The sequence below is a fragment of the Trichosurus vulpecula genome, chromosome 6 (genome assembly GCF_011100635.1).
Source record: "Trichosurus vulpecula isolate mTriVul1 chromosome 6, mTriVul1.pri, whole genome shotgun sequence".
Classification (NCBI taxonomy): domain Eukaryota; kingdom Metazoa; phylum Chordata; class Mammalia; order Diprotodontia; family Phalangeridae; genus Trichosurus; species Trichosurus vulpecula.
This window is the reverse complement of record NC_050578.1, coordinates 281,591,080-281,614,952: the sequence shown is the minus strand read 5'-3', so window position 1 is coordinate 281,614,952 and position 23,873 is coordinate 281,591,080. Positions and strand designations below refer to the sequence as shown.

Here is a 23,873-nt window from a genome sequence, read left to right as displayed (position 1 = left end):
AAACACCTAATTGACAGGTTTTACCCCCAAATCTCACATATAAACTTTCCTGTGCCCCTGTAAGGTTGCAGGTTCCCTAAGAACTCTCTTGCCCCCTGTAAAGCGTAATAAACCTTTGCCACCTTGACTTAAAGAATGCTTGAGATAGTGAATTCATTCCGGATGGGCCCGACCCTCTCCAGTACTTGGGTCTTTGAGGGGCTCTCCCCCTCAACAACCCTGTCTGGGAATTCCAGTCTTGGGGTTCCTGGACCTTGTCTCCCTCAACCCTCAACACTTCAAGGCCAGCTCAGACCACATCCATGGCCCTCCACACCCACGCCCACTCCTCTCGCACCCAGGGTTTCCTGTGACCTCTGTGGTCAAACACAAGCCCCTTGGTCTGGGCCCCTTGACTCTTCCAGCCGTGCTCATGCCACTCCCCTTGGCACACTCTGTAGGCCGCCCCACCAGCCTTCTTGCTACTCTTCCCACACGACACTCCAGGTCCTGTCTACAGGCCTTTGCCCAGGCTGTGCCTTGTGTCTGAAATGCCCTCTTTCCTCAGAGGCTCATCGAGTAAAGCAGCTCTCCTGTGGTCACACAGAAGTGTCTGAGGCAGGACCTGAGGCCCTTTCTGAGTCCAAAGCTTCCTGGGTCTTTGGACACAACCACCAAGAGGAGGTTGGCTCCTGGGTGCTCAGCTCAGGGGCAGCAGGCTGAGGGGGGGCGGGTAACAGCCCTGCTCCTCCCAGCCCTCTAGCTATGATTTTAATCTAGGAACAGGTCAAAGATTTGAATAAAAATGTCCAGGGGCACACCCACTAATGGAGAAATTCCAAAAGCCAGGCTCTCTGAGAGCAACCTTTCCTCCTCCCAGCAAGCCCCATCAACGACTTCTCCCCCCCATCTCCTGGGCAAGCAGGGCCGGACCTTACCTTTCTTCTCTCGGGCGATTTTCCGCACCCCTTCTCTGAAGTCTGAGAGCACCTGCAGGTAGGGCATCACCGTGGACTCCAGCTGCAAGAGGAAGGGAATAGCGTTTACTAAGCACCTACTGCATGACAAGCACTGTGCTCCGCACTTTACAAACAGCACCTTGTCTGATCCTCACAACCCCAATAGAGCTGTTATGATCCCATTTTAGAGCCAAGGAAACTGAGGCGGACAGAAGTCCAGGGTTACACAGCTAGTCAGAGTCTGCCACCAGGCCTTCCTGACTCCAGGACCAGCCTGGCTTTATCCATTATGACTCCTAGCCACCTAATGAGCACAAACAATTGTGTTCTCTTCTTTCCAGGGATCAGCAGGTTTAAAAACAGGAAAGATCCTGTGTAACCTGGACCGGATTCTGGCAGGGCCCCTGGACCCTTCAGCCCATGGCCTCTGCAGCCTGGGCCCGGCCCCCAGGGGGCCAGCGAGCACAGGGGAGCCTTCCCCACCCCCACCAGGCAGGACCCTGGACAGGGCACTCTTGCCTTCATCTCTGCTGGGTGACCTTCCCTAGGGGCCCAGGCCATCTTCAGAGTGACAGAGCAGCCAGCAGCCTTTGGGGGTAAAGTGGGCAACCTAACAGGCTCCATCAGCCCTCCTTTTACCACCCAAACAGCAACCTCTCCCCACTCTTGGCCCATGGGTGCCTGGGCTAGGGCCAAGCCTGTCGTGTGCCTATGGCCACGAGCCCACGGAGCCCCAGGTCCAGCTCTAAAGGCAGCACTCAGAGAAGGAGCCTTCTTCTAAAGGTCTGGTCTGAGGCCAGGATGAAGGAGGCCGCCACCACTTCTACCCACACACTGTCTCTTTTCACTGAAATGCTAACAGAAGGCCCAAGGATCTCCCCAGGTTGGCTTCTGTCCCAGGGTTTGGTTTATTTGCACTGACATCCAATTTAGGACTGTTCACATCTGATTCAAGCCCCCTGAGCTTCAGAGTTTGTAATCCTTTCTACAAAGGACTTGGCCAAGGTCACCTGGCTCCCTAAGCCCCACAAGGAGTTAACCAAGGAGCCTGGTTCCCAATCTTTGCTGTCCAATAAGGAGAGGCTTGCCTGTCTTCTGAGTCTTGGGAACCCACCCTACCAAACCCTGTACTGAAGGCTGACCAGAATGTCGGGAGCGCCTCACAGGAGGCGGCTTCTTCTCCGAGAGGCTGCCAGTCTCCACTCTGCCCAACTGCCAGGGTGGTTTTCCTAATGTACCAGCCGCAGCCTCCCCCACCTCCTGGCTCTGCAAACTCCAATGTCCCCCTCTTACTTTGGGGACAAAACATGAACTTCAGCTGTTTGGCTTTGAAAGTTCCTCAGCTCCTGACTCCAGCCGACTTTAGTGGCACACATACACACGGCTCTCTCGCACACTGGCCTGCTGGCTGTACTCCTGCCTCCAGACCTTTGTCCCAGCTGTCCCTCATGCCTGGAACGCACCCTCCCCAGCCATAGCTCTCAGAATCCCTAGCTTTCCTTAAAGCTCAGCTCCGATGCAGCCCCTGGGAAGTGCCCTCCTCTTGAAAAGCCTTTGTATAGGTTTTGTGTTTAATGTTTGCTGTGTGTGTCCTGTTCCCTGGAGAAGGCATGGTCAGTTTGGCTTTGGGTACACAGTGAGAGCTGGGGCCACGCTAACTAAACTGAGATGCCCATGGAGGAGGGAGACGTGCTCCTGAGCTTTCTTCCAAAGTTACGGCCCTAGGAACAGATGGGGTAGGAGGTGACCCTAACCACTCTCCCTGGGTTCAAAGCCTGAGTCCGAGGCTTTCTGGACAGAGCGTGCTGGGTGGTCCTTCTATGGCTCTGGACTTGAGTGCCCCCTCCTTTGCCAGAAGCCTCGGGGGGGGACACAGGCCGTACGGGCCTGCTGCTTGCCCCCTTTCTGCTCCACTCCCCCACTCCTGACAGGCCCGGCTGGCACACAGATGTCTGAGAAGCGCTTGCTCTCCCAGGGAAGAGGGGTCGCCAAAAAGGAGTTTTCTACCTAAGATCTGGTTAGGAAGAAGGGCCCACAGCCACAGCTGCTCCAGGACGCATCCATGCGGGCCTTCCTTCTCCCTACATTAACGTGGCTGACTGGTCTAAAGCACACAAGATTCTCTGGACAAAATGCCCGCAAACCAGAAGTGCAGGAGTCGTATTAGTGCACCTTGGGATGGAAAAAGCTTCATTGCTTTAGAGTTTTTGGCTTTTGGTTTCTGGTATGGTCTTAAGCACTGATATTACGAACGAGGACTGAATTGGACAGGGGGTTTGAAGTATATAATGGCTCCCAAAATCTTGGAATTGTCACTTTCTAGCCAATTTCCTTTCCAGGCGTGGGTGGAAGCCCACATTTAGCCTCTGTGTACAAGTCCTCCTTTGGATTTGAAACACTCCAAGAGATGATTCCTCCAAGCAGGCTAGGGATGAGCCCACCGCTCCAGACAAGACCCCACCAACGTGAGCCTCCTGGAGGGCAGGCCCGACACAGAGACTCAGCTTCTACTCACGTTCACGCTGGATCCACTTCCACCGACTGGGAAGCCCAGTGTCTCCTCACTCTCTATGGCACCAAAGATCTAGGGTCGGGGACAAACAAAAACACAATGTCACGTCGAAGGCGGAGGGTGGCCAAGCTTGGGCTCCTTCTTCCATGCCTGGTTCCCTGGCCTCCTCAGAGCACAAATGGTGCCAGGGAGCCCTGCCTAGAGCTTCCCTAGGAGTCTGGCCTAAGAAGGGTGCCCACTGGATGGGCTCCACCCTGACAGCCATGAAGGGCCAGTCAGCTGCCCTTTCCCTCCATCACTGACATTTTAGGCACTCAGGTTCCCTTCCTTGGGGCAGCAGCCTGACGGCAGAGAGGTGCCTGCCTCGTGGCTTGCACCAGCTCATGCTTGGGTGCCTTCCTTGTGACCAAGACACCATTAAATTCAGACCTGAGAGCTTTGTCAAGGACATGGCAGATCACAGACCGCAGGTGTAGGATTCCCCTTTTGGAGGCAGCGACATCAGCCATATAATAACTGGGCCAGACAGCCAAGGGCTCCACAAGCAAAGCCTCCCCTGCCGCCCCCTCCCTGCAGGCATGGGGCCCCCAGAAACTCCTCCTGGTCCTGAGCACCCCTGGCTCACCTTCAGCATGTGGGTGAGATAAGCACCAATGTTGGCCAGCAGGCCGCGATTTGGCAACCTCCGGGCAGATTTCCGAGCCGCGATGTAGAGATTGCTCTGGCTGACCAGCGACCGCATCTCCTCTAGGACCGTGCGTGTGTCAATGTTGTCACAGAGGGCTTCGTGAACCATTGACTTCTTGTCATAAAAACTGGTGAGAAGAAGAAGCAAAGTTGGCAAATGTTTTGTTGGTGAAGAGGGGAATCGGCCTGGGCATTCTGAAAGAAAAACATGGATCTGGCCTGGGAAATCACCAGCTACACCTTCCTCGGGGCCCAGGCTCCTCCAGGACACGGCCAAGAGGAGAAGGACCCTCAGGGACCCAAACACTGACAGTGGCTGAACAGGGGGCGAGGGGCTGCCGGTTAGCCGGGATGTGGCATGAGCAATGGACTAGCTCTGTCATGAGGCACTGCTGTGCTGGGGAAGGGAGGAAGGGGCTGGCTGCAGAGAGAGCTCCAAGACTTGTCTGAACAGATGCAGAGGAAAGTGAGCAGGACCCAAGGAACGTCGACACTGCAAGAATGAGCAGACATGAAAGCCTTGGGAACCCTAACCAACCCAGACTCCCAGAGGCCCAGCCACCTCAGGGTGGAGGGTGACCCAATGAACAGGCAGGGCCAACGTATTTGTCTGGTCTGACTGGGCTTCTGGGGTCCAGAGCTTTTGTGTTCCTTCTTCGAGGAGGGGAAGGAAGGGGGTGGGGAGAAAAAAAGAAAGACTTGAAAAGTGGAAAACAATAAAAAGGAAATTTAGAAAAACAGAACTAGAATTGTTTCGCATGTGACGTCAAAGCCACTGGAAGGGAGGGAGGGAGATGGGAGAGTGAATGTAGTGGAAAAGAGGAAGGATGTTTGAAGATGCTGGGGAGAGCGGGGAGGGCGGGGCCACAGGAAGCTGGAGCCCCCTGGGGGTGCTCAGGACCTCGAGGAGTTCCCCTCCCGAAGCTTGTCACAAACACAGAAAACCTCCAGAGCACAATGAAGGCGTCTCACATTTTGTTCAGCTCCAGCTCCTGGTCTTCCCACTTCTCAAACTGACCTGTCACATCAGCTGGGGCACGAAGAATGTCTTTCACATTTAAGAAAAACTCCTGTGAGAAAGAGTAAAAACCTCCCTTGTAGTTCAGCTGAAGAGTCAGAAACTGCTCTTTCTCCAGGCTTCTGGCCTCTCCAGGCCATCTGCTCTTTGAGAAAGGTCAAGACCAAGGAAAAAGGCCTTGGGTGAGGGTGCCTCCCTGCCCATCCTGAAGCGGGAGGGGCGCATTTGGGACCCACCCCAGGGCCTTCCAGCCCATCCAGAAGGGAACAGGAAGGAGGCCCTCGGCTTATGCCTTGAGACTTCTCCAGGGGGGCATTGTGGGAGAAGCAGCGTTTTATGAGCCAAACTATGTGACCATGTTGTGACCTTTCCTCATTTAAGATCCCAATCAAGATGACTTCAAATTATCCGATGTTAGAGACTCCTTGGGGCACATGAGCAGAGGAGTAGAGAGGGGAATTGGCCCGGCCTTCCTGAAAGAATGTTTCTCCCCCAGCTGAGCAATGCCTGAATTTACATAATGTCAACTTAACAAAAATCATTTCTGGCAGACCCCTCAGGGTCACCCGCAGGGGATCTTACTTTTTTCTTTGACACTCCCCCTGACCCTAAATGCGCTCTAACCCTAACCCTAACCCTAAGTAAAGTATCATACATTGGAACTAAAGCCCCTAAGCAGCTTTCGCCCTGAGGGAGAGCACAGAAGAAGCTGAGAGTCTCCCTCCCAGCACAGCAGGGGTGCACAGGGGATTGGGGGATGGGGGATGGGGAGGGGGCAGGATGGGGGGCAGGGATGGCCAGCTTCTCAAGGCAGGCCCACTTCAGGTTTCTGGCTCTGCTTGGAGCTGAGAAGGTACTGTTGAGGAAAAAGCATGAAGCACAGCTAAAGCCCCACAGGTGGCAGACCATGCCCCGGCCCCCCCTTCCCCGGGCAGGAGGAATGGGGAGAGTTTACAAGTGAAATGCACGCTGTGACCCATGGCTGGCAGCGGCTCCCAGGCTGGACAGCAGTGCGCCTACTCACATTCATAAATCTCTCATACTGAATGGCAGACTCCATGGTGTTGCTGGAGTAATCGAGTGTATCCTTCCAAGAGTGCATTAGAAATGCCAACCGCAGCTGGCGCGCTGTAATGAGACACATTGGAATGGGGAGGTTTATTTCTTTGCAAAAGACATTAGAAAAACCAACCCATTGAAAATACCAAGGAAGCTGTGACATGAAACCCATGAATGTCAATCGATGGGTGCCAACCGAGCGCCAGTCAGGCATGGCGGCCCCACAGAAAATGGGGCAGCACCCCTGCCCTCTGGGAGCTCATGATCTGGGAGGGCAGACAACACACACACCAATGCACAAGCGTGATCCACACAAAGCTGACACAAGGGAATTTGAGGGAGATCAGTAAAGGCCTAGTGGAGCGGGATGGCAGCGCCTCGTCCAGGTTCTGAAGGACACGAGGGATTCTAAGAGGCAGGACAAGCCAAGCAAAGGCACAGAGGGGGGAGACGGGATGAATGTCATTGACTGGGATGAGCAAAGACGAGTCTGGCTGTGCCACAGAGCATGTGCATGGTAAGGCTGGAGCTGGCATGGGAAGGGCTTCAAAGACTGGACAGAGCACTGAATCTGGGAGCCCCCAGAGTTCCCTGGTCACACCTGAGCCTTAGGAAGATGCTTCTGACTGTGGCATGGAGGGAAGGCTGAAGTGGGGAGAGATCGGGGCAGGGAGATTCCCCCCACAGCAGGCAATTCCAATAGCCCAGGTGTGAGGTGAGGACACTGTCCAGGGAGGGGTCATAAGGCGGGAGAAGATGTGGAGACAGAAAGGACTCGAGGCAATGGATGAGGGAGCGTGGCGAGGGAGGGGGCGCCAGGACTTTGGGTCTGGGAGATGTGAGGACGGCATCAGGAACACAGGGAAGTGGGGAGGTTTTAGGGAAAAGATAAGGGATTCAGGTGCGGACACACTGTCTGGTACAAGCTGTCCCATAGCAGCTGCTGACGTGGGAACGAAGCTGGGAGAGATGTAAACTGGATGCAGGACAGGGTGGGTTAGCCCATGGAAGCTCACAAGCTCCCCCGAAGGAGTGCCAGGAAAGACGAGCCTAGGACAGAATGTTGGGGAATTCCCCCAGTGAGGGATGTGCCAGGGACAGAAAAGACCATCAGGCAGAGAGGAAGGAGGGGCAGGAGGGCCGTGGCGCATCCATCTGAGGGGGCGAAGAAGGTCAGGCCTTACCTGAATGCTTCTTCAAGGCGTCCTTGATGGTGATGAAGTTCTTTAAAGATTTTGACATTTTGCAGCCTGCAATGGTTAAGTGGCCGGTGTGAAGGAAGTATCTAACCCAGCAGTCATTTTCAAAGTATGCCTACAGCAGAAAGTCAAAGTGTAAAGACTTTGGGGAAAACCAGATATTTCTGAACCACTCAGCCAGAGCCTGGAGCCCGGAGCCCGGAGCCCAGCTGAAGAACAAGTGTGCCACGCCACGTGGCTGAGCAAGGAGGGAGCTGAGGTCTGAACCAGGCTCTTCCATCCCAATGCTCTCGCGCCAAGTGTCTTCTGAAATGTGAGTGTTTGTAGAGCAGCTCACTGCACTGATGGCGGCGACGGGGGGGCTGGGCACTTACCTCTGACTGAGCCAACTCATTGTCATGGTGGGGGAATCTAAGATCGAAGCCTCCGCCGTGAATGTCCATCGAAGATCCTAGAACGGTCCCTGCCATGGCGGAACACTCAATGTGCCAGCCCGGGCGGCCCTGCAGAGAGACCAGAGCTCGCTTCCAGTGACAAGCCTCTGGGATGGCTGCCACATCCCTGGCTTGGCGCTTTCAAGCCCATCCCTTCACTTATGGAACTAACCCCATTCAACCGGGCCGTCTGGGACTGGCACTGGGAGTCAGGGCACCAGGGCCCCCCAAGAGTTCAGTTACTCAGTCAACAACTCGTCATGACCCCATTTTGGGTGTTTTCTTGGCAAAGATACTGGAGGAGTTTGCCATGTCCTTCTCCAGCTCATTTTACAGATGAAGAACCTGAGGCAGACAGGGTTAAGTGACTCGCCCAGGGTCACACAGCTGGGAAGTGTCTGAGGCTGGCACTCTACAGACTATGCTGCCCCCTAGTGGCCCCCACAATATTGCATGTGCATATTTAATGGACATCACATTGCTTGCCTTCTCAAGGGATGGGAGAGGGGCAGGAGGGAGGGAGAGACTCTGGAACTCAAAATTTAAAAGAAATAAAAATTTTTAACATGTAACTGAGAAATTGTATATGTGTATGTGCACATGTGTGCGTGTGCATTTGTGTGTGCGCGTCTGTGTCTGTGTGCCTGCATGCATGTGTGTGTGTGTGCATGTGTGCACGCACGCGTACTCACCCACAGTATCACAACCTGCCAAAGAAGGAGCCCCGGCCCTCCCTCACTGGGGTTTGGTGTCCCTGATGGTAAGTATGCTCCCCAGAGCAGGGTCCCAGGTGAAACATCTTACCTTTCCCCAAGGACATTCCCAGGACGGCTCTCCAGGCTTGGAAGCTTTCCAAAGAGCAAAGTCATTTGGAGATCGCTTCTCGCTTAATCGGTCTGCTGAGATGCTCAAGTCTCCTGAGGATGCAGAAAAGCCAATGTTGCTTAAAGGGGACGTGATATAAAATCGGTGACTTCTAACGGAGGAGACGCCTCTTCTATTAAGCTGCAAAATGCTCTCTGATGAACTGGCTCCAGCCCTGCTTGTAACTCTACCGTGGCTACCAAACCCCATCTGGTGATGAAGCGGGTGTCGAGGTAGGAACAAGCGCACCTTACAATCCACTTAAGCCAACCTCAGGTGAACGTGTCTAGCGACAGAATCTCACCCAGCGGCTCTGGTTTGTGACGTGATCGTGGCTTCGGGGAATGGCCAAGGGGACCTTGTGATCCCTTTGGGGGTGGGGGAGAGGGGGGCAATGAGATTTTGATGCCCAGGCTCACAGTTCACCATACTAGCGACATGATTCTCAGGCCCTTGTTGAATGTGGGATGGAGGAAGCAAGTAAGGTGATAAACAGGGGGCAGGGAGGGGACAGATGGTCAGTAAAGGCCGGTGCCAGGAAGAAGGGTCCAGGAGACAGCATGGGGAGACACGGGGGCAGCCTCTGTTGCTCAGTGGGCCACAAAGAGAGAGCATCACGGTCACAAGCCTGTAACCACTGGGCCAACCCCGACTTAGTACTCCCTCACATTTGCCAAAGGGCTGACCTGAGGGCTCTAGATCAGAAGTCCGACACCTCCTATGCTTTCACCAACAAAGGGAACGTGATACAGAGAGACTGGCCACAGACAAGGCCATAACACACACAAGAACCGCACCAAATCGGCAGTCCCTGAGCACACTTCTATCATGCCTCCCTCGAATTCATGGCTCTCAGAAGGGACAGAAAAGGGCCATCTCCCTAGACTGAAGGGACTGGGGGAGAATCAACTAGTTTCTAAAGCATCGACTGAAGAATCCCATAGATGTTTGTTAGGAACCATACAGAGACAAAAACCAAACAGCCCCTGCCCTCAGGGAGTTTCCACAGGAAAGTCAATCCAAAGGCTCCCAAAGGGAGAAGGCCAGGACCTTGGGCTGCCTGGATGGGCCATTGACCAGCCAAACACTACTGATGTGGTCCCAGTGGCGCCCTCATGTGGCGCTAAGCCATAACAGAGCAGGTCTGGCCCAGATAGGGCAGCCGGGAAGGCCCTGCTGGAGGCTGTGCCAGGGGAGGAAGGTTCCTCAGGTCAATCACACCACACTCACCACAGCCAAGGTGGCCAAAGCCAAAAGGAGAGCAGTGAGGGTCAGCTGAACAAAGGTAGCCTCTGAGGGCAAGCAGATGGGACCCTCCCTGGCCTCCTCCTCTGAGCAGCTGACCACATCATTCCCCTGGGCCCCCTGCCACCTCTAGGATCAAAGGTGAACTACCCAGTTTGACTTGTAGCACCCTGGACAGCCACAATGGACATCATGGCCCTCTGTGATCCAGCCCCAAGGGGCCTTCTCTGTGTTCCTGTACTGCACCCCTCCATGTCCTTCCTCCACACCTTTGCACTGGCCATCCCTCATGCTTCGCATGCCTTGTCTCCTCTCTTCCGCCTCAGAGAATTCCTTCTTCCTTTTAGGAGCAGCTCAAATGTCACCTCCTCCAGATTCCCCCTCCCCCGCTTCTGCTCCCCCCTCCCCAAGATTGCCAGGGCCTTCCCTCCCTTGAATTTATTCTGTACACAGGACACTTAATTGTATGTGATATCCTTTGATAGAACATAAGCTCCTTGTGGGCAGGGATTGTAACCCCAGTGCCCAGTACTGTCTGGCACATCATAGGTACTTACTTAAGAAATGCCTACTGATGGTTTAGTAAGAAATGACCAATGTAGAGAACTCCAAGAAACGTGGGAAGACTTTTACAAACTGAGGCAAAGCGAAGAAAGCAAAATTAATATAATTGCTCTGATAATGTCCAAAGAAAATAGCCTTAAAAAGCAGCCTGACTCACGTCAAATGCTGAGACCAACACTGTTGGCAGAGGACACATAGATGTTGTAAAAAGGCTCCCTCCCTCCTGCTGCTGGAGAGCCAGGGCCTGGGCAGACCGAACTTGGCTCCCTGGGCAATGCCTGGGCCTGGGCAGTGACCAGCCTGAGGAAGGTTCCAAGGTGGAGGTACAAGGATAAACAACTATGGTGTGACAGAGCGCACTCATCACAACCCCCGAAGTGATGACATGTCCACACAGCCCAACAGTGACATTGCCTTCTATCCCTGGCGGCCACTGGCCTGTGCTGACACAGCCCTAGGTGACCAGGGAGTCAGTGAGAAGCAAGGGGCAAGAGAGAGGAACAGGAAAGGGAGTGATTTCCCTAGAACTCAACTGCCAAAGATGAGGGAAGGGGGAGGGAGGCAGTGTGAGAAAGCCTAGGGGTGAGGGTCGCAGCAATACCTGCCTCACTGGGGGCACAGAAGAGCTTGGCCCCACCCTGTGGGTCCCCAGCAGGGAGAAGAGGAGTACTTCACAGGTCCCCGAGAGACCAGGGTCTGGGGGGCCTGGCCCACCCTCCCACTCTGACTTCCTCACTAGCCTTCTGGCTCCCAGCTGCAGGTGTGCTCAGCTCCTAATGAATGGACCTGACAGTGTGTGGGGGCACATGTGGGTCATTCCCCACCATGAGGAAGTGGTATGTTATGCCCCCACCCGGGCTCCTCTGCTGCACATGACAGATAAGTGGGGGGCTGATGGTTGAACCCAATTAAAATGGACACGTGCACACGTCCACTCAGGTAGGACTGTCAGGCTGCTGAGGAGGCAAGGGCCACCCTCGTGCCTTCACTGCTGGGATTACAACAGCTGCGCGGGGGGGACAGAGGTGTGGTCAGAGTCCCAGGGGACACCAGCTCCCCCTCACGGTCAGGGAGCACACACCGGTCACCCTCAAGGACACTCCGCCCAATCAGCCACTTGACTAGGCCAGGGCAGACCAGGGCTAAAATGCTCAAGATGTTAAAGGAAAGCTGAGAGGGGTCTTTCCAATGCTTCATCCTGCAGATGAGGAAGGAAAGGGCATCCCCAGCTTGGGCCTCAGAGCTCCAGGGACGTGTCCACCCGTACACCCAGGGGTCTCAGGTATGAGGAGGCTCCAGCACCAGCCCCTAGGAGGATGGTCTTCTTACCTTCTCCCTCCTGGAGGGCCTTCTGGTCCCCAACAGCTTCCGGCACCAGCTTGGCATAGGAGTGTCTCTCGCTGGAATCAAACTTCACCGTATCAAAGTAGACAGAACCATTGGACACGTAACTAGGAAGTAAAAGATTTTTTTAAAAGAATTGGTCAGTCCTATCAAAACACAGTACAGTGGTAGGTGCGATGACTCTGGAGTGAGGACCTGGGTTCAAATCTTGCCTCTGATGACCTTCTACCCAAACGACTCCCCCAGGGCCTTGGTTTCCTCCTCTGTCAGAAGTGGCTGTCTGGATGACTTTCATGTCCTCTCTCTACGGAACATCAGCACAAAGCTGCTTGGGGTATGGCGAGTCCTCCAAAACACATCCTGAGGTCCTGGGACCGATCTGCAGGGAGGGGAGCACAGCCTCCACATGATCAGCCTTCAGGCATGATCTTCAGCCTCTACTTGCTTATGCTCAGTTTTACTGAGCTTCCCTCAACCCTCCTCCCTGGGACCAAACAAATTCCTAAAGTTAGTGGGTCTCAAGAGTTGGCCAACAGTGCCTCCACAGGCCAAAAGCCTTGCAAGGCTTGCTATGAGGGTGGCACGGGAAGCCCCTTACAATCCCTCTAGCCCAGCTGGCCTTCACACACACGCACATCAGAAGATTGTTCTTCTGGTCGTGCAAATTTAGGGCTCAGTCAAACCAGCCTCCTTGCATGGCCTTGAAGATGACCTCCTTCCTCTCTTCTCCATGCCGCATTCATCCCAGGTCGCACTCCCTCTCTCCATGTGCCACTGAATCTTCTCTGTCGCTGGGGCCACTTCCTCTGATTGGATGATTCCTCCCAGAACCTCCAGGTGAAAGAAACCACCTGGCCCAGCCATCGTGTCTTCATTCCTCTCCAGGCTTTGCTCCCACCCCCTTAAGCAGACCTTTATGCCCCATGCACACTTTTCAACCACATTCAGTGCACTGTCTCTTGTATTAGAGCATAAGTTCCTTGAGGGCAAGCACTACCTTTCTTTCTGCTTGTATTTGTATTCCCAGCAGTGAGCACAGTGCCTGGCATACAGTAAGTGCTTAATAAAAGCTTGTTGCCTTGACTCCATGTCACCTCGCCTCAACCTCATGGAATCTTTTGCTTTAAGGCTGCCTCCTACACGAAGTCGTTCCTGACCCTTCCCCTAGCTGCTCGTGCCTCCCCCTCCTCATTGCTTTCTATGTATTTGCACAGAGCAGGTCCTCATGGAATCTGGGTCCATACCGGCCCCTTGGGGGGACAGAAGTGTATGAAGGGCAGGGGTCCTGTGCAATCAACACTTGGTAAATTAAACAGGCGGGGAAGAAGCAGACTCCTACTTGGGATTTTTTTTTCTAATTAAAATATTTTACTGTTCCAGAAGCAGAGACCAAGCTTACGCTTCTAAGGTTCCTTTCCTTAAAGCACGGTTCCCACAATACATAGAACTCTAACAGGCTAGCTTCTCCCTCATGATAATGTTTCAGACCAAGACCGTTGAGACCATTTGGAAAACAGTAAACTATGTAGAAAGCTGTGCTAAGCTTTGGTTCGGAAAGAAAAGGAAACCGTGTTCTTGGCTACAAAGTGGGATCAGCGGCATAATTACAAAAAGAGAAAAATTCCTTAGAGGAAAAGATGATGCTCATTCCATCTCTGTGAGGCGCTCATGCAGATCTTTAAAGGCCATTTCCTGGGGTATAAATGATCCTTAAAGCCTGCTAACGTTTAAGATTTCCTACACTTATAGTTAGAAATGTTCCTAACCAGCAGGTATGAAACAACCAAGTGCTCCCATCAAAATGCATGCAAAAACCTAGAAACACAACATGTTGCCAAAACCAACAATTTTGAATCTGATTGTAACCAGATCATCAAAGCTTTGATATTTTGCCTGCTTGGATGCCTTTTTACTGAAATGGTAAATGAGATTTTATGTAACCCAAGTATATATCCTTGTTGAAGCCCTTAATAGACGTGAGATATTAAGAGAAGCCAAGAGTGTCTTGGGGAGAGCTCTCTCCAATCACACGCACCTTCTCCAAGGAGATGCCACTGTGGATGACACACAGGAGCATTTCCTGAGGTGGCGTTTCCAGGCCCAGAGAAGGCGGGAGGCCATTCACGGCAGGTGAAAGGGGTTCCAGACCTAAAGGTTTGGTTTTCTCTGCCTCTGTCCTGCCTTGAAATCTGGGCTGTCTGCACTCTCCCTTCTCCCGTCCTGAACTGTCCCAGGCGTTCCTCAGACAACGCTGAGTCAGCTTGCTGAGGTTTCTTTGGGGGCTCATCTGCAGCTTATTCATTTACAGTTATTTAAGTCCTCTGTGTCTTGTTCTGGTAAGGTGGAAGTTTTATATTTTTGGTAAATATTTGTCCATTTCATTTATTGGCATATAATTGGCTGAAACGGCTCCTAATAACTTCCTTTATTTCTTCTTCATTGACTGTAAACGCATCTATTTAATTTCGATGCTGGTAATTTGGTTTGTATTTTTTTAAAAATCAAGTTAACCAATGATTTATCTAATTTACTTTTTTTTTAAAACAACTCAGTTTTGCCAATTCACAAGAAGTTTTTTGCTTCCAATTTTGTTAATCTCTCCTTCGATTTTCAAGACTTCTGTCTTGTTTAATTGGGGGGGGTGTCCTTCACTTAGTTGGTTTTCTAGTTTTTTTCATTGCATGCCCAATTTACCCTTCTGATTTCATTTTCTTAATTGAGGAAGGCCTCCTCAGTCCTCCAGGGATCTGTGACAGGCACAGGTGAGTGATGGCTGCCAGCTGGCACCTGCTGCTCCCCCCTCCTGCCCCTGCCTGGGACTTCTTATTCTGGTGCAGCTTCAGCCCTTTCTCGGTTCCTGTGCGCTGGGATACTCAAGGCCCACAGACCCCTGTCCAGTCCTCATCTCCAGTATCTACAGCCCTCTCTGTCTCCCTATCCTGACCTAGGCTGAAAATAGACCTCATTGTGGTTTTTCCTTGGATTTCTGCACCAGGACATGGTCTGGCTGTGGAGGCATGGCATTGGTGAGCTCAGCTGCACCACTTCTCACTAATCCGCCATCCTGGGCCCACATCCTCCCATGGCCACTGAGGGCACCACCAGCCTTCCTGCCGCCCAGGTCTGTCACCAGGGCGTCATCCTTGATGCTTCCTCTCAGCCAACTCACACACCTAACCCATCATCAAATCCTGTTACTGCTGTCTTGACAACACTGCTCATCGATGGTCCCTCCTCTTGACTCACACGGTGACAAAATTGGCTCTGGCCCTCATCACCACCTGCCTTGGCTGCTGGAAAAGCCTCCAGTCTCTCCCTGTGCTAATCCATCCTCCACAAAGCCACCCAACTGCAGGGCTGGCCCTCCAGCGGCTCCTGGCCATGGGCAGGACGGCCTCACAATCCCTCTGTTGGGCCTCTCAGGCTCCTCTCCACACCCCATCTTCCACTGCTGTGCCTGGGCAGCAGCCGCCACCCAGGCCCGCAATGTTCTCCCCTCACCCCCAGACTCAGCAGGAGGCCCAGCCCCCTGTGATGACCCTGGATCTTTGCATGTACCTAGTACATGCTGATGTATGTAAGCGGCACATGCCCCAGGACTGGCCTGTTTCCTTTCTGTCTCTTCCCCCAGCACTTAGCCCAGGGCCTAACACAAGCAGCTGCTTGATGAATGCTGAAGTGATCTAGGCCTGGGGGGGGGTCTGCTGGAGCCAGGGCCCCAGGTCCAGCCTACCTGGAGCATCACTATTCACGTGTGTTACGGCTCCCCCTGGACTGGGAGCTGTGCATGCCTGTGTCTTGTTCAGAGAAAGCCCCAAGCACTGAACCCAGAGCGTCCACACTGTCCACATGCCCAGAGAATGCAGGGCAGACCTTAGCGCACAGAAGGGCAATGCCCCCACAAGGGGGAGCACAAGTGCTGCCTTTTTAAATGCTCTAATCATGGACCCAGCCCACCTCGTTGAGCTCCCCCCAATTCCAGGGGCTCCCTAAGTCCTGGGATGTCTGGAGGTTGGAGGGCTGGGCTGGAGCATGGCCAGGTTCCTTTCCCGGTCACATACAAGTTCCCACTACCCCCTGTCACTTAAGACAGAGCCCCATCTCCCTGGTGGGGAGGAGATGGCTGGTGAGCTCCCCAAGGGCCAGGGACCCGGGAACTGCCCCAGCCACGGCTCACCTGGGCCCAGGGGAAGCAGCATCATTTTCTAAATCACTCAGAGAGTACCTGAGGCACACGTGAAGTACCAGTGATTCACATTCTTCGTATATACCCTGTGAGCCCCCATGTTCCAGAAGGGAAGACTGAGGCTGGCCTCCACTCCTGGTGGGCTCTGTCTCCTCCTTCCACCCCCTAGTCCTCTTGGCTTCCCTCCCACAGGCCACGTTCTGCAGCCCCCAGGGACGAGGGCCTCCCACATACTCTCTCTGCACACCCCTCGTTACCCAAGTTCTCCTCCCTGGCAATGGGGGCTCTTGGAGGTTTTCTTTCTGTGTATCTCCAACCCTTGGCACAGTGCCTGGCACACAGAAAGTGCTTAATAAATGCTGGCTGACTAATGGTTGGGGCCTGATTTAGACCCTGGCTCCTGACTCAAGTCCAAGGTTCCTTCCCAGAATCCTCTGCCACTGAAGGGCAAGCTTTCTGGGCGACAGTGGGCTAAGTCACTCGGACAGTAACTGGCTCAGCGTGTCTAGACACAGCAATCTGGGGGGTCTTCCTGGCGGCCTGCACTGGCAACGCTTTGTGCTGAGACCTCATGAGACGAGAGACTGTAATCACTGCGTGAGGGAAAGCCCAACTGACTCACCCACTAGTCACTGTCCCTAAGCACACGAAGAAATTGTGCCATGTCGTGGCCAAGCCTCGTGTGATTCACTGAGGCCCCTTGATGGGCTCGATCCAAAGATGAGCCCAAAGAGCTGGTCCTGAAAGCCAGCGCTCCCCCATGAGCTGCCTGGAAGAGGAAGCCATGCTACAGGGCCATGCAGGGATGATGGTGCCACTGAGGGCTTCTTGGATTCCATGACCTTCCCTCCACCACCTCCTGCCCTGGGGGCGGGGCAGGGATCTCACTCCTGCACTCTCCTGGCCCTCTTCCATTCTGTCTCACTGCTCACCCTAATCTTGTTAGCTCCCATCCAGCAAGCAAGCATGTATTAAGCGCCTACTACATGCAAGGCACCACACTGTGCCATAGGTTCAAAGAGCGCTCCCAAACTCGGTAAAGATAGCTCGAATCTCGGTCCAATGGCCAACACCCTCTGGGTCTCTCTGGGATGAGCCGCAGGTGTCTCACACACAGAGCTTGGCATCTGTCCCCTGAAGCTGCCCCTCCTTCAAACTGCACTCAGACCCCAGGGCTCAGTCCACAGTCAGCCATGTGCCCTGACTGCTCCCTTCTGCATCCAGGGCTGCTCTGGCCCCTCTCCCATCCGCCCCAACCATAGACACAACCAAGTTCAAACACCACCGCCTCTTCCCAGGTCCCCCGGCTTCCCGGCTCTCCCCCGCCCCGATCTGTCCTCCTTGTGGCTGATGAAGGAAGCTTGAACCGAGGGCTGGAAGGGCCTTCGAGATCCCGACCCCTTCCTCCTGACGAGGCCTCGGGCAAAGGCGGGCTCGAGGGAAGAGGCAGGGTTTGGGGGCCACGTCGCACATGGGCTGCTCACCCATAGCCGTTGTCCACAATCTGCTGAACAAAGCGCACGATCTCGGGCACGTATTCGCTGACTCGAGTTAACACGTCTGGGGGAAGCACCTGCAAGGACAAGGAACAAGATGTGAACATGGCCCCAGCGACGCCTCGCTTTGGGGAGAGGAGTCCCCAGCACGAGTCCCGCATGTGCAGAGCGGACGCAGACAGCCGTGTCTGCCTCTCTGGGACCCCACTGGGCAGTACGGGCAGATGCCCGGGGCGGTTTGCCATTTCCTTCTCCGGCTCATTTTACAGCTGAGGAAACGGAGGCAAAAGGGGTGACTTGCCCAGGGTCACCCCGCTAGGCAGTGTCCGAGGCTGGATTTGAACACCGGTCTTCCTGCCTCCAGGCCTGGGGCTCTGTGCACTATGGCGCCCCCAGCTGGCCTCTGGCCCACGTCTACTGCAGTAGAATAAAAGGAAAAACGGGTTGGGCAGGATGATTACCCCCATTCTGAACAAAGTGAAACTGAGTCACAGGGAGGTGCGGGGATCGCCCCGCCCCCCAACGCTCTTCCCACTAAACTACTTGGCTTCTAAAAGCCTAAACACAGAGAGGCAGCCGGGAGGCACCACCATGCCCAGAGCACCAGCCTGGAGTCGGGAAGACCCAAGTTCAGGAGCAGCCTTGGATGTCCCCCTGCTGGCCTCAGTTTCCTCACCTGTACAACACGGTTGTTGTGAGGATCAAATGATTTGTACAAGTGCCCAGCGCACAGTAGGTGCTCACAACTCCCCGAAAAGCCCAATTACCTGTTCTTCTGTTCCTTCATCAGCTGTGGTTTAATAGAATGTTTTCCAACCATCCCTTCCCCTCCAGCCTCCAGTCTCCCCACTCCGATTCCTCCTCTGCAGAGCTCTCCCACCAACCCTCCCTGAAGGCAGGTCTGACCACGCCACCCCCTACTCAATTAACTCCAGGGGCTCCCTATCACCTCCAGGATCCAGGACAGAATCCTCTCATTGGCCTTCAAAGCCTCCCCAACCTGTGCGCGTGCACACACACCCCTCATCTCCAGACTCCAAGCATTTTCTCTGACTGTGCCCCATGCCTGAACACTCTCCCTCACCTCTGCCTCCTGGCTGCCTGGGCTTCCTTCAGATCCCAGCTACTACCCCCCCTTCTCCAGGAAGCCCTGCCAGGTTCCTCCCTAATGCCAGTGTCTCCCCACCATTGGCATTACCCATCCACAGCTGTTGGCACATTGTCTCCCTCATTAGGGTGGGAGCTCCCTAAGGGCAGAGTATCTCCAAAAAGGGGAGGGAACTGCACCAACTGACAGACTCATAGCAATTCAAAGAGACCTTGTGTGCTGGCCCGGTCCCTGCCCAGACTCACGTTCAGGGCCTCCATGTCCTTGTGGAATTCAGCCTCCCAGAACTGCGGAAGCTCCGAGAAGATGGAGTTGTCCATCACCTGGGAGCCGAGGTGGGAATCGAGCCAATCGGAAAGCAGGTCCTTGGCCTTCTCCAGCAAGAACTGAGGGGAGAGCAGAGGCTCAATGACCACCTCCCTCCGCCTCCCATCCTTCTGTCTGCCCATTGTCAGCCTTCCTGCTTCTTACATTCAGGGCCCATTAGATAATTCAAGAAATACTGATGGTTCTGAGAGCGTTACGTAATACCAAGGGCAGGGGGGGGGCCTTCATCTCAGGAATCTGCACCCCAGACCCCAGCACAGGTGGCCAAGTACAAAGCCTTGAGCCTAGAACAGGCCCAGAGGCATCGACCCCCCCCCTGCCCCACCCCCAGGAACAAAAGATCAAAGACAAAGTGAGGGGGGTGGGGGGAGAAGGAATCCCTACAGTGGAGAGGCTGGAGAGCAGAAGGTAAGAAGGCAGTGAACCCCAAGCACAGGGTAGGCAAAGCCTGGGCAAAGGTACGGAGATGAGAGATGGGATATAGAGGACAGGGAGCAGCAAGGCTGATGGCTTGGAGGGTGTGGGGCCCAGTACATAGTAGGTGCTTAATCATTGTTTGCTGATTACTGACTGGAGGAGTGATGGGTATTAAGGCTGGAAAAAGGCAAGTCCAGCTCCTCAAAAAAGGGCTCCAAGTGCCCAAGAGGCAGCGCCAGGAGCTCCCCCCGCCACCGCCGCTGCCTGAGGTGGCCCCTGGACTTCTGTGGGCAGGGATGGGAAACTGAGTGGTCGGTCCCTTCAGCTCAGGGTCCCCAAGGCTCACCTCAGTACAGGCATCGACCTCATCTCCCGACCCATTTCTTTGCACTGAGTTCGTCAGCGGATCCACTGCCAGCTGCACGGCGTCCCGGATTCTTTCCAGCATCTGCTTTTTATCGGGGTCTGTAGTGGCATCTAATTTGAGAGTAAAGGGCTGCCACAAGAAAGGGAGAGAGCCTTTCAGAAAAGGCCCGATGCAGAGGCTCCTCTGGGCCACAGGGTGCTCCCCCAAGGGTCCCGACCGGCCCAGCATGTAGAGACCTTGGCCTTCCCTTCCTGTTTCCTTTCACCAGATGTATGGCGAGGGCCACATGGTGAGGCCTGGCCCTTTGTATCTGACTGGCACCCAGTGCTCGGTCTGACTCCCTGAAGTCACCATGGAACAGACCCTCCCCTCAAGCTTCCCCATATTTAAGTATGACTCAATGCTCAGAATACACATGTTGCTAGGAAAGGGGCACTATCAGGGAAGCGGGGTACAGGCTACCCTGCCCCCCAAGCAGCCAAGGCAGAGGAGGCCAGCACAGGGCTGGAAGAACGGGCTGCAATCCACACTGGTGAAGGGAGAAAACTCATCAGCAGTAGTGATATCGTAGGGGTCTAAGGGGACAGAGCTATCAGGAATTCCTCTGGTTGACATGAGGTTTCCTTAGGGCCCTGGGAGAGAGAGAACCAGGCTGCAACTGGCTTTCCCTGGGGGCTCCCCAGGCCTTTGCAGTGAACTTCTAAGTGGCCAGGACCCGGCAGGAAGCCTCCACACCATATGGCCAGGGAGAAGTTGCTATAACCGCACACAAACCTTCAGGGCGGTCGCCACATCCTCGAGGAGCTGGGTGGCGTGTGGCTTCTTTTTCCGGTACTGCTCAAAGAGATAGTTCTGTCGAGCTCTCTTGATGATCTGTGGGCAGGGAAGGCCACCCAGTGACCCAGAGCTGCCCTGGGCGTCCCACTGACTATGGACACCTTTCCTAATCCCTCCCCTACCAAGGCCCTCGGGCTCATTCTGTTCAGATGCCTGGTCACCCCGGATGAGCAGAAACCAGTCGGTTTGTCTCTATACCCTTGCCCCTTTGCACAATGCCTGGCACACAGCAGGCATTTAATAAGTGCAAAAGGAAGGTGGGCTTGCAACCTCAGACAGGTTCTGGAGCCCTCCTAGGCCCTGAGCTCCATCACCTGTAAAACAGGGAGGTAGGATGGGGTCTCTCCCAGCCCTCCATCTAGGATCCTATTGCCAACCCCCCCTCCTCCAACCTGGGAGCTCCTCTCCAGCAGAGAACGCAGCAGAGCTCGGCAGGCAGCGGCCACCTCCTGCCTCTGTCCCCTACTCCCTACTGCGTGACCTCGGATAGCTCACTTCACTCCTCTGGGCCTGGCCAGCTCCACCTTGGGATCCTACTGCCGAGCTACCCCCTGTTCTGCCCACCTTCCCTGAGGCCTAGGAGGAGGTGCCCTCACCTGCTCCCCAGGGGGCACTGGGCATGGGCGCCCACAGCCCTTCCAACTGCCAGCCCAAATCGGCCCACTAACCACGACCTCCTCAAGGTCCCCCTTGACTCCTCCACTTCCTGATTCACCTTATCATCAATATCCGTGATGTTCATGCAGTAGAAGACATCATATTTAAAATAATCACGCAGCACTCGCCTCAGGATGTCAAATGAGATGTACGACCTACGAGCATTCAAGATGGAACAAAATCTTCCTTAAGCAGGACACCAAGCATACAGCAGTGACAGTTAGCCTTGGCTGAGGTGTGCTGACTGCGGCCCAATGGCTTCCCAGCACCGGCACCACGTACGTGTTGACCACGGCCCAGTGGCTTCCCAGCACAGCAGCCTTGCCCACTGCTTCACCGTGACCATCTTCAAGTCTGCCTTCTCACTAAAGCTCAGAGTGCAATGGGCATTGGGGGGATGGGGCCCGCCGGACCTTAAAGGTCAAAACCATACCCTCCAGGAGCTGCTCCTCTGCCAGCAAGACTAAGTCACCTGAGCTCCCTCTTCACCCCAGCCCTGGATGTTTCATTCCTGCATACGGTAACCCCATCACCCAGACAGTGAGTAAGAAGACCTACCTGGCATGGCCCATGTGGGAGGCATCATACACGGTCGGTCCGCAGCAGTACCAGGTTACTCTCCTTCCTTGCTGAGGCACAAACTCATCCTTTGTTAGGAAGGAATGAAGAGATGGGGTCAGAAGGCAGCAGAGGCACCAGGAACAAGCCCTTAGGGCCAGGCTCACATGCCACGGGACAAGGGCCATTCAGCTTCATGGTGAAGGAAGCCTCATGCTCCCTGGAGAAGACACACAGGCCACTTCCCAACAACCAGACCCTCAGGCTGCAGCACAAGGGGCCAGAAGCCTCAACTGTCCTACAATGCAACCTGGCTGAGTCACAGCCAAGCCCACGTTCGTCTCTAGGCCACTGAATAGAACCCGTCCCAGAGAAGGTACCGTTACGACCCAACCCAACCACTGGCCCCACCCTCAGACACTGGCCACTGGCCAGAGCCCAGGTCAGGGGAGGCCAGGCGATGAGGCCCAGGGGCCTTTCAAACCACCCTCTCTGAGCCTGAGCAACGGCAGAGGAATGACCTGCCCTGGGGCTCGGTGTGCTCCCCAAATCCCAAAGCAAAGCTCCCACAGGTCACACGCCTCCTGAGGGCTTCCTAATGGCTTCCTGGCTGTTTCCTGTACAACCCTCTTCATCTCTTGGTTGCCCCTCGTGCCTGGACAGCCCTCCCTGCTCATTCTCCCAGCTTCTTCGATCTTTCCTTGTGTGGGAGACTTTCCCCGCCCCCCAGCTGCTAATGCCTTCTCCCATCCATATGCCCTGTCCCTTTAGAATGAGCTCCTTGGGGGCAGGGCCTCAGTTTGCTTGTCTTTGTAACCTCAGCTCTCAGCAAAAGGCCTGGCACCTGGTGGGGCTAAATGAAGCCTTGGGCCCTCACTGCCTAAGGACAGCTTCTCCTTTCTGGTCACTCTGTTTGCCTGAGTCTAAGATGGCCGGGCGGCTGCCCCATCAGCCTCTTCTCGAGTGGTGCTGGGCCCACCATCAGCAGGCGGCCACAGGAGGATTCTGCACATGGCTGATGTCTGGTGAGTCCCTGGGATGTGGTTCCCACACAGAAGAAAACCACTGAAGGCATTTCATTCAGATTTCTGAAATTCTCCCTGAGCTCACTGAGAGGGGAAGCCCACGGGGGGTGGCGGGGGAAGGGGTCCTGCCAATCTCCTGCCTGGCTGAGCCAGGGATGGTAGACATCTCCCCAGGGATCACTCACCTTGCTGCGAGTGAGGCTGTTATACAGACGCAGTTTACAAGGGGCAGTTCCGGCTGGAGGAGACCACTGAGGCTGGGCACGTCGGCCCTTACCTGGAAAGCAAGCAAGAGTAGCATCGGTGTTCCTTTCAAGGCTCCTGGACACCTCCAGGGCTTTTAAGAAGGAATGGAGTTCTGTGCTGAAATGCATGTGAAGATGGAGTCCTCCGCTTCCTGGGCCTGCTGCATAGCCTGTAGGCAAGGCCCTTGGCTCTCACACTTCTGGTAGGCCTGAGGACCCCCACACGCCCACCTCTCGTTCCTTCTACAGGAAGAGACAGCCTGAGCGACTGCTCTGGGTAAGGATAACCCAGTAACTGTGAAACTCCAGAGGAGCTGGGCCCCAGCCTTGGTTCTGCCTGCCATGCTTCCCAGGGAAGTGGCCACAGAGCTGGCCCGCCCAGGGCCCCCACACCCCTGCCTCCGATGTCTGCCCTCATGACAGCCTGGAGAGAAGCCATCAGAAGGGACCACGTCCCTCCGGAAGCACCATTAGGGAAAAAACCATTGCTAGAAATGCAATTTGCCTCTAACCAATCAGGAAGGACAGTATCCACACGTTACTGACACGTCGCCGAAGATGGATTTCCCAAGCCACCGGCTTACTTCTCCCTCTCTCTAAGCAGCAATGCCCCGCTTACCAGAACTCAAACAAATCTAGCATTTAATTGAATTGTTTTCTGTTTTTAATAATGATACTTTAATGTCTTCCTTTGGGGAGGGGGGACCCTCTGATTACATAATTACAGAGACTCTCCTTTGGGACAAAATGGCGGCCAAGTGTTAGATGACTTCCTCTTCAAGACCA

General features: G+C 54.6%; 1 protein-coding gene across 2 annotated transcripts in view; it reads right to left on the bottom strand.

The window, feature by feature from the left end:
- CARS1 (cysteinyl-tRNA synthetase 1) overlaps positions 1-23,873 on the bottom strand; it is a 53,606-nt gene that overhangs the window by 15,651 nt on the left and 14,082 nt on the right. For both annotated transcript variants that reach the window (XM_036764552.1, XM_036764553.1), the window contains 16 exons: positions 23,028-23,119; positions 21,818-21,906; positions 21,318-21,414; positions 20,540-20,638; positions 19,745-19,894; positions 18,900-19,040; positions 17,535-17,623; positions 11,850-11,971; positions 8,652-8,764; positions 7,788-7,916; positions 7,399-7,528; positions 6,180-6,283; positions 5,110-5,207; positions 4,076-4,265; positions 3,454-3,522; positions 918-999 (listed from right to left, as the gene is read on the bottom strand). In XM_036764552.1, the coding sequence (XP_036620447.1) occupies positions 918-999; positions 3,454-3,522; positions 4,076-4,265; positions 5,110-5,207; positions 6,180-6,283; positions 7,399-7,528; positions 7,788-7,916; positions 8,652-8,764; positions 11,850-11,971; positions 17,535-17,623; positions 18,900-19,040; positions 19,745-19,894; positions 20,540-20,638; positions 21,318-21,414; positions 21,818-21,906; positions 23,028-23,119 (1,794 nt within the window). The remainder of the gene's footprint in view (positions 1-917; positions 1,000-3,453; positions 3,523-4,075; positions 4,266-5,109; positions 5,208-6,179; positions 6,284-7,398; positions 7,529-7,787; positions 7,917-8,651; positions 8,765-11,849; positions 11,972-17,534; positions 17,624-18,899; positions 19,041-19,744; positions 19,895-20,539; positions 20,639-21,317; positions 21,415-21,817; positions 21,907-23,027; positions 23,120-23,873) is intronic.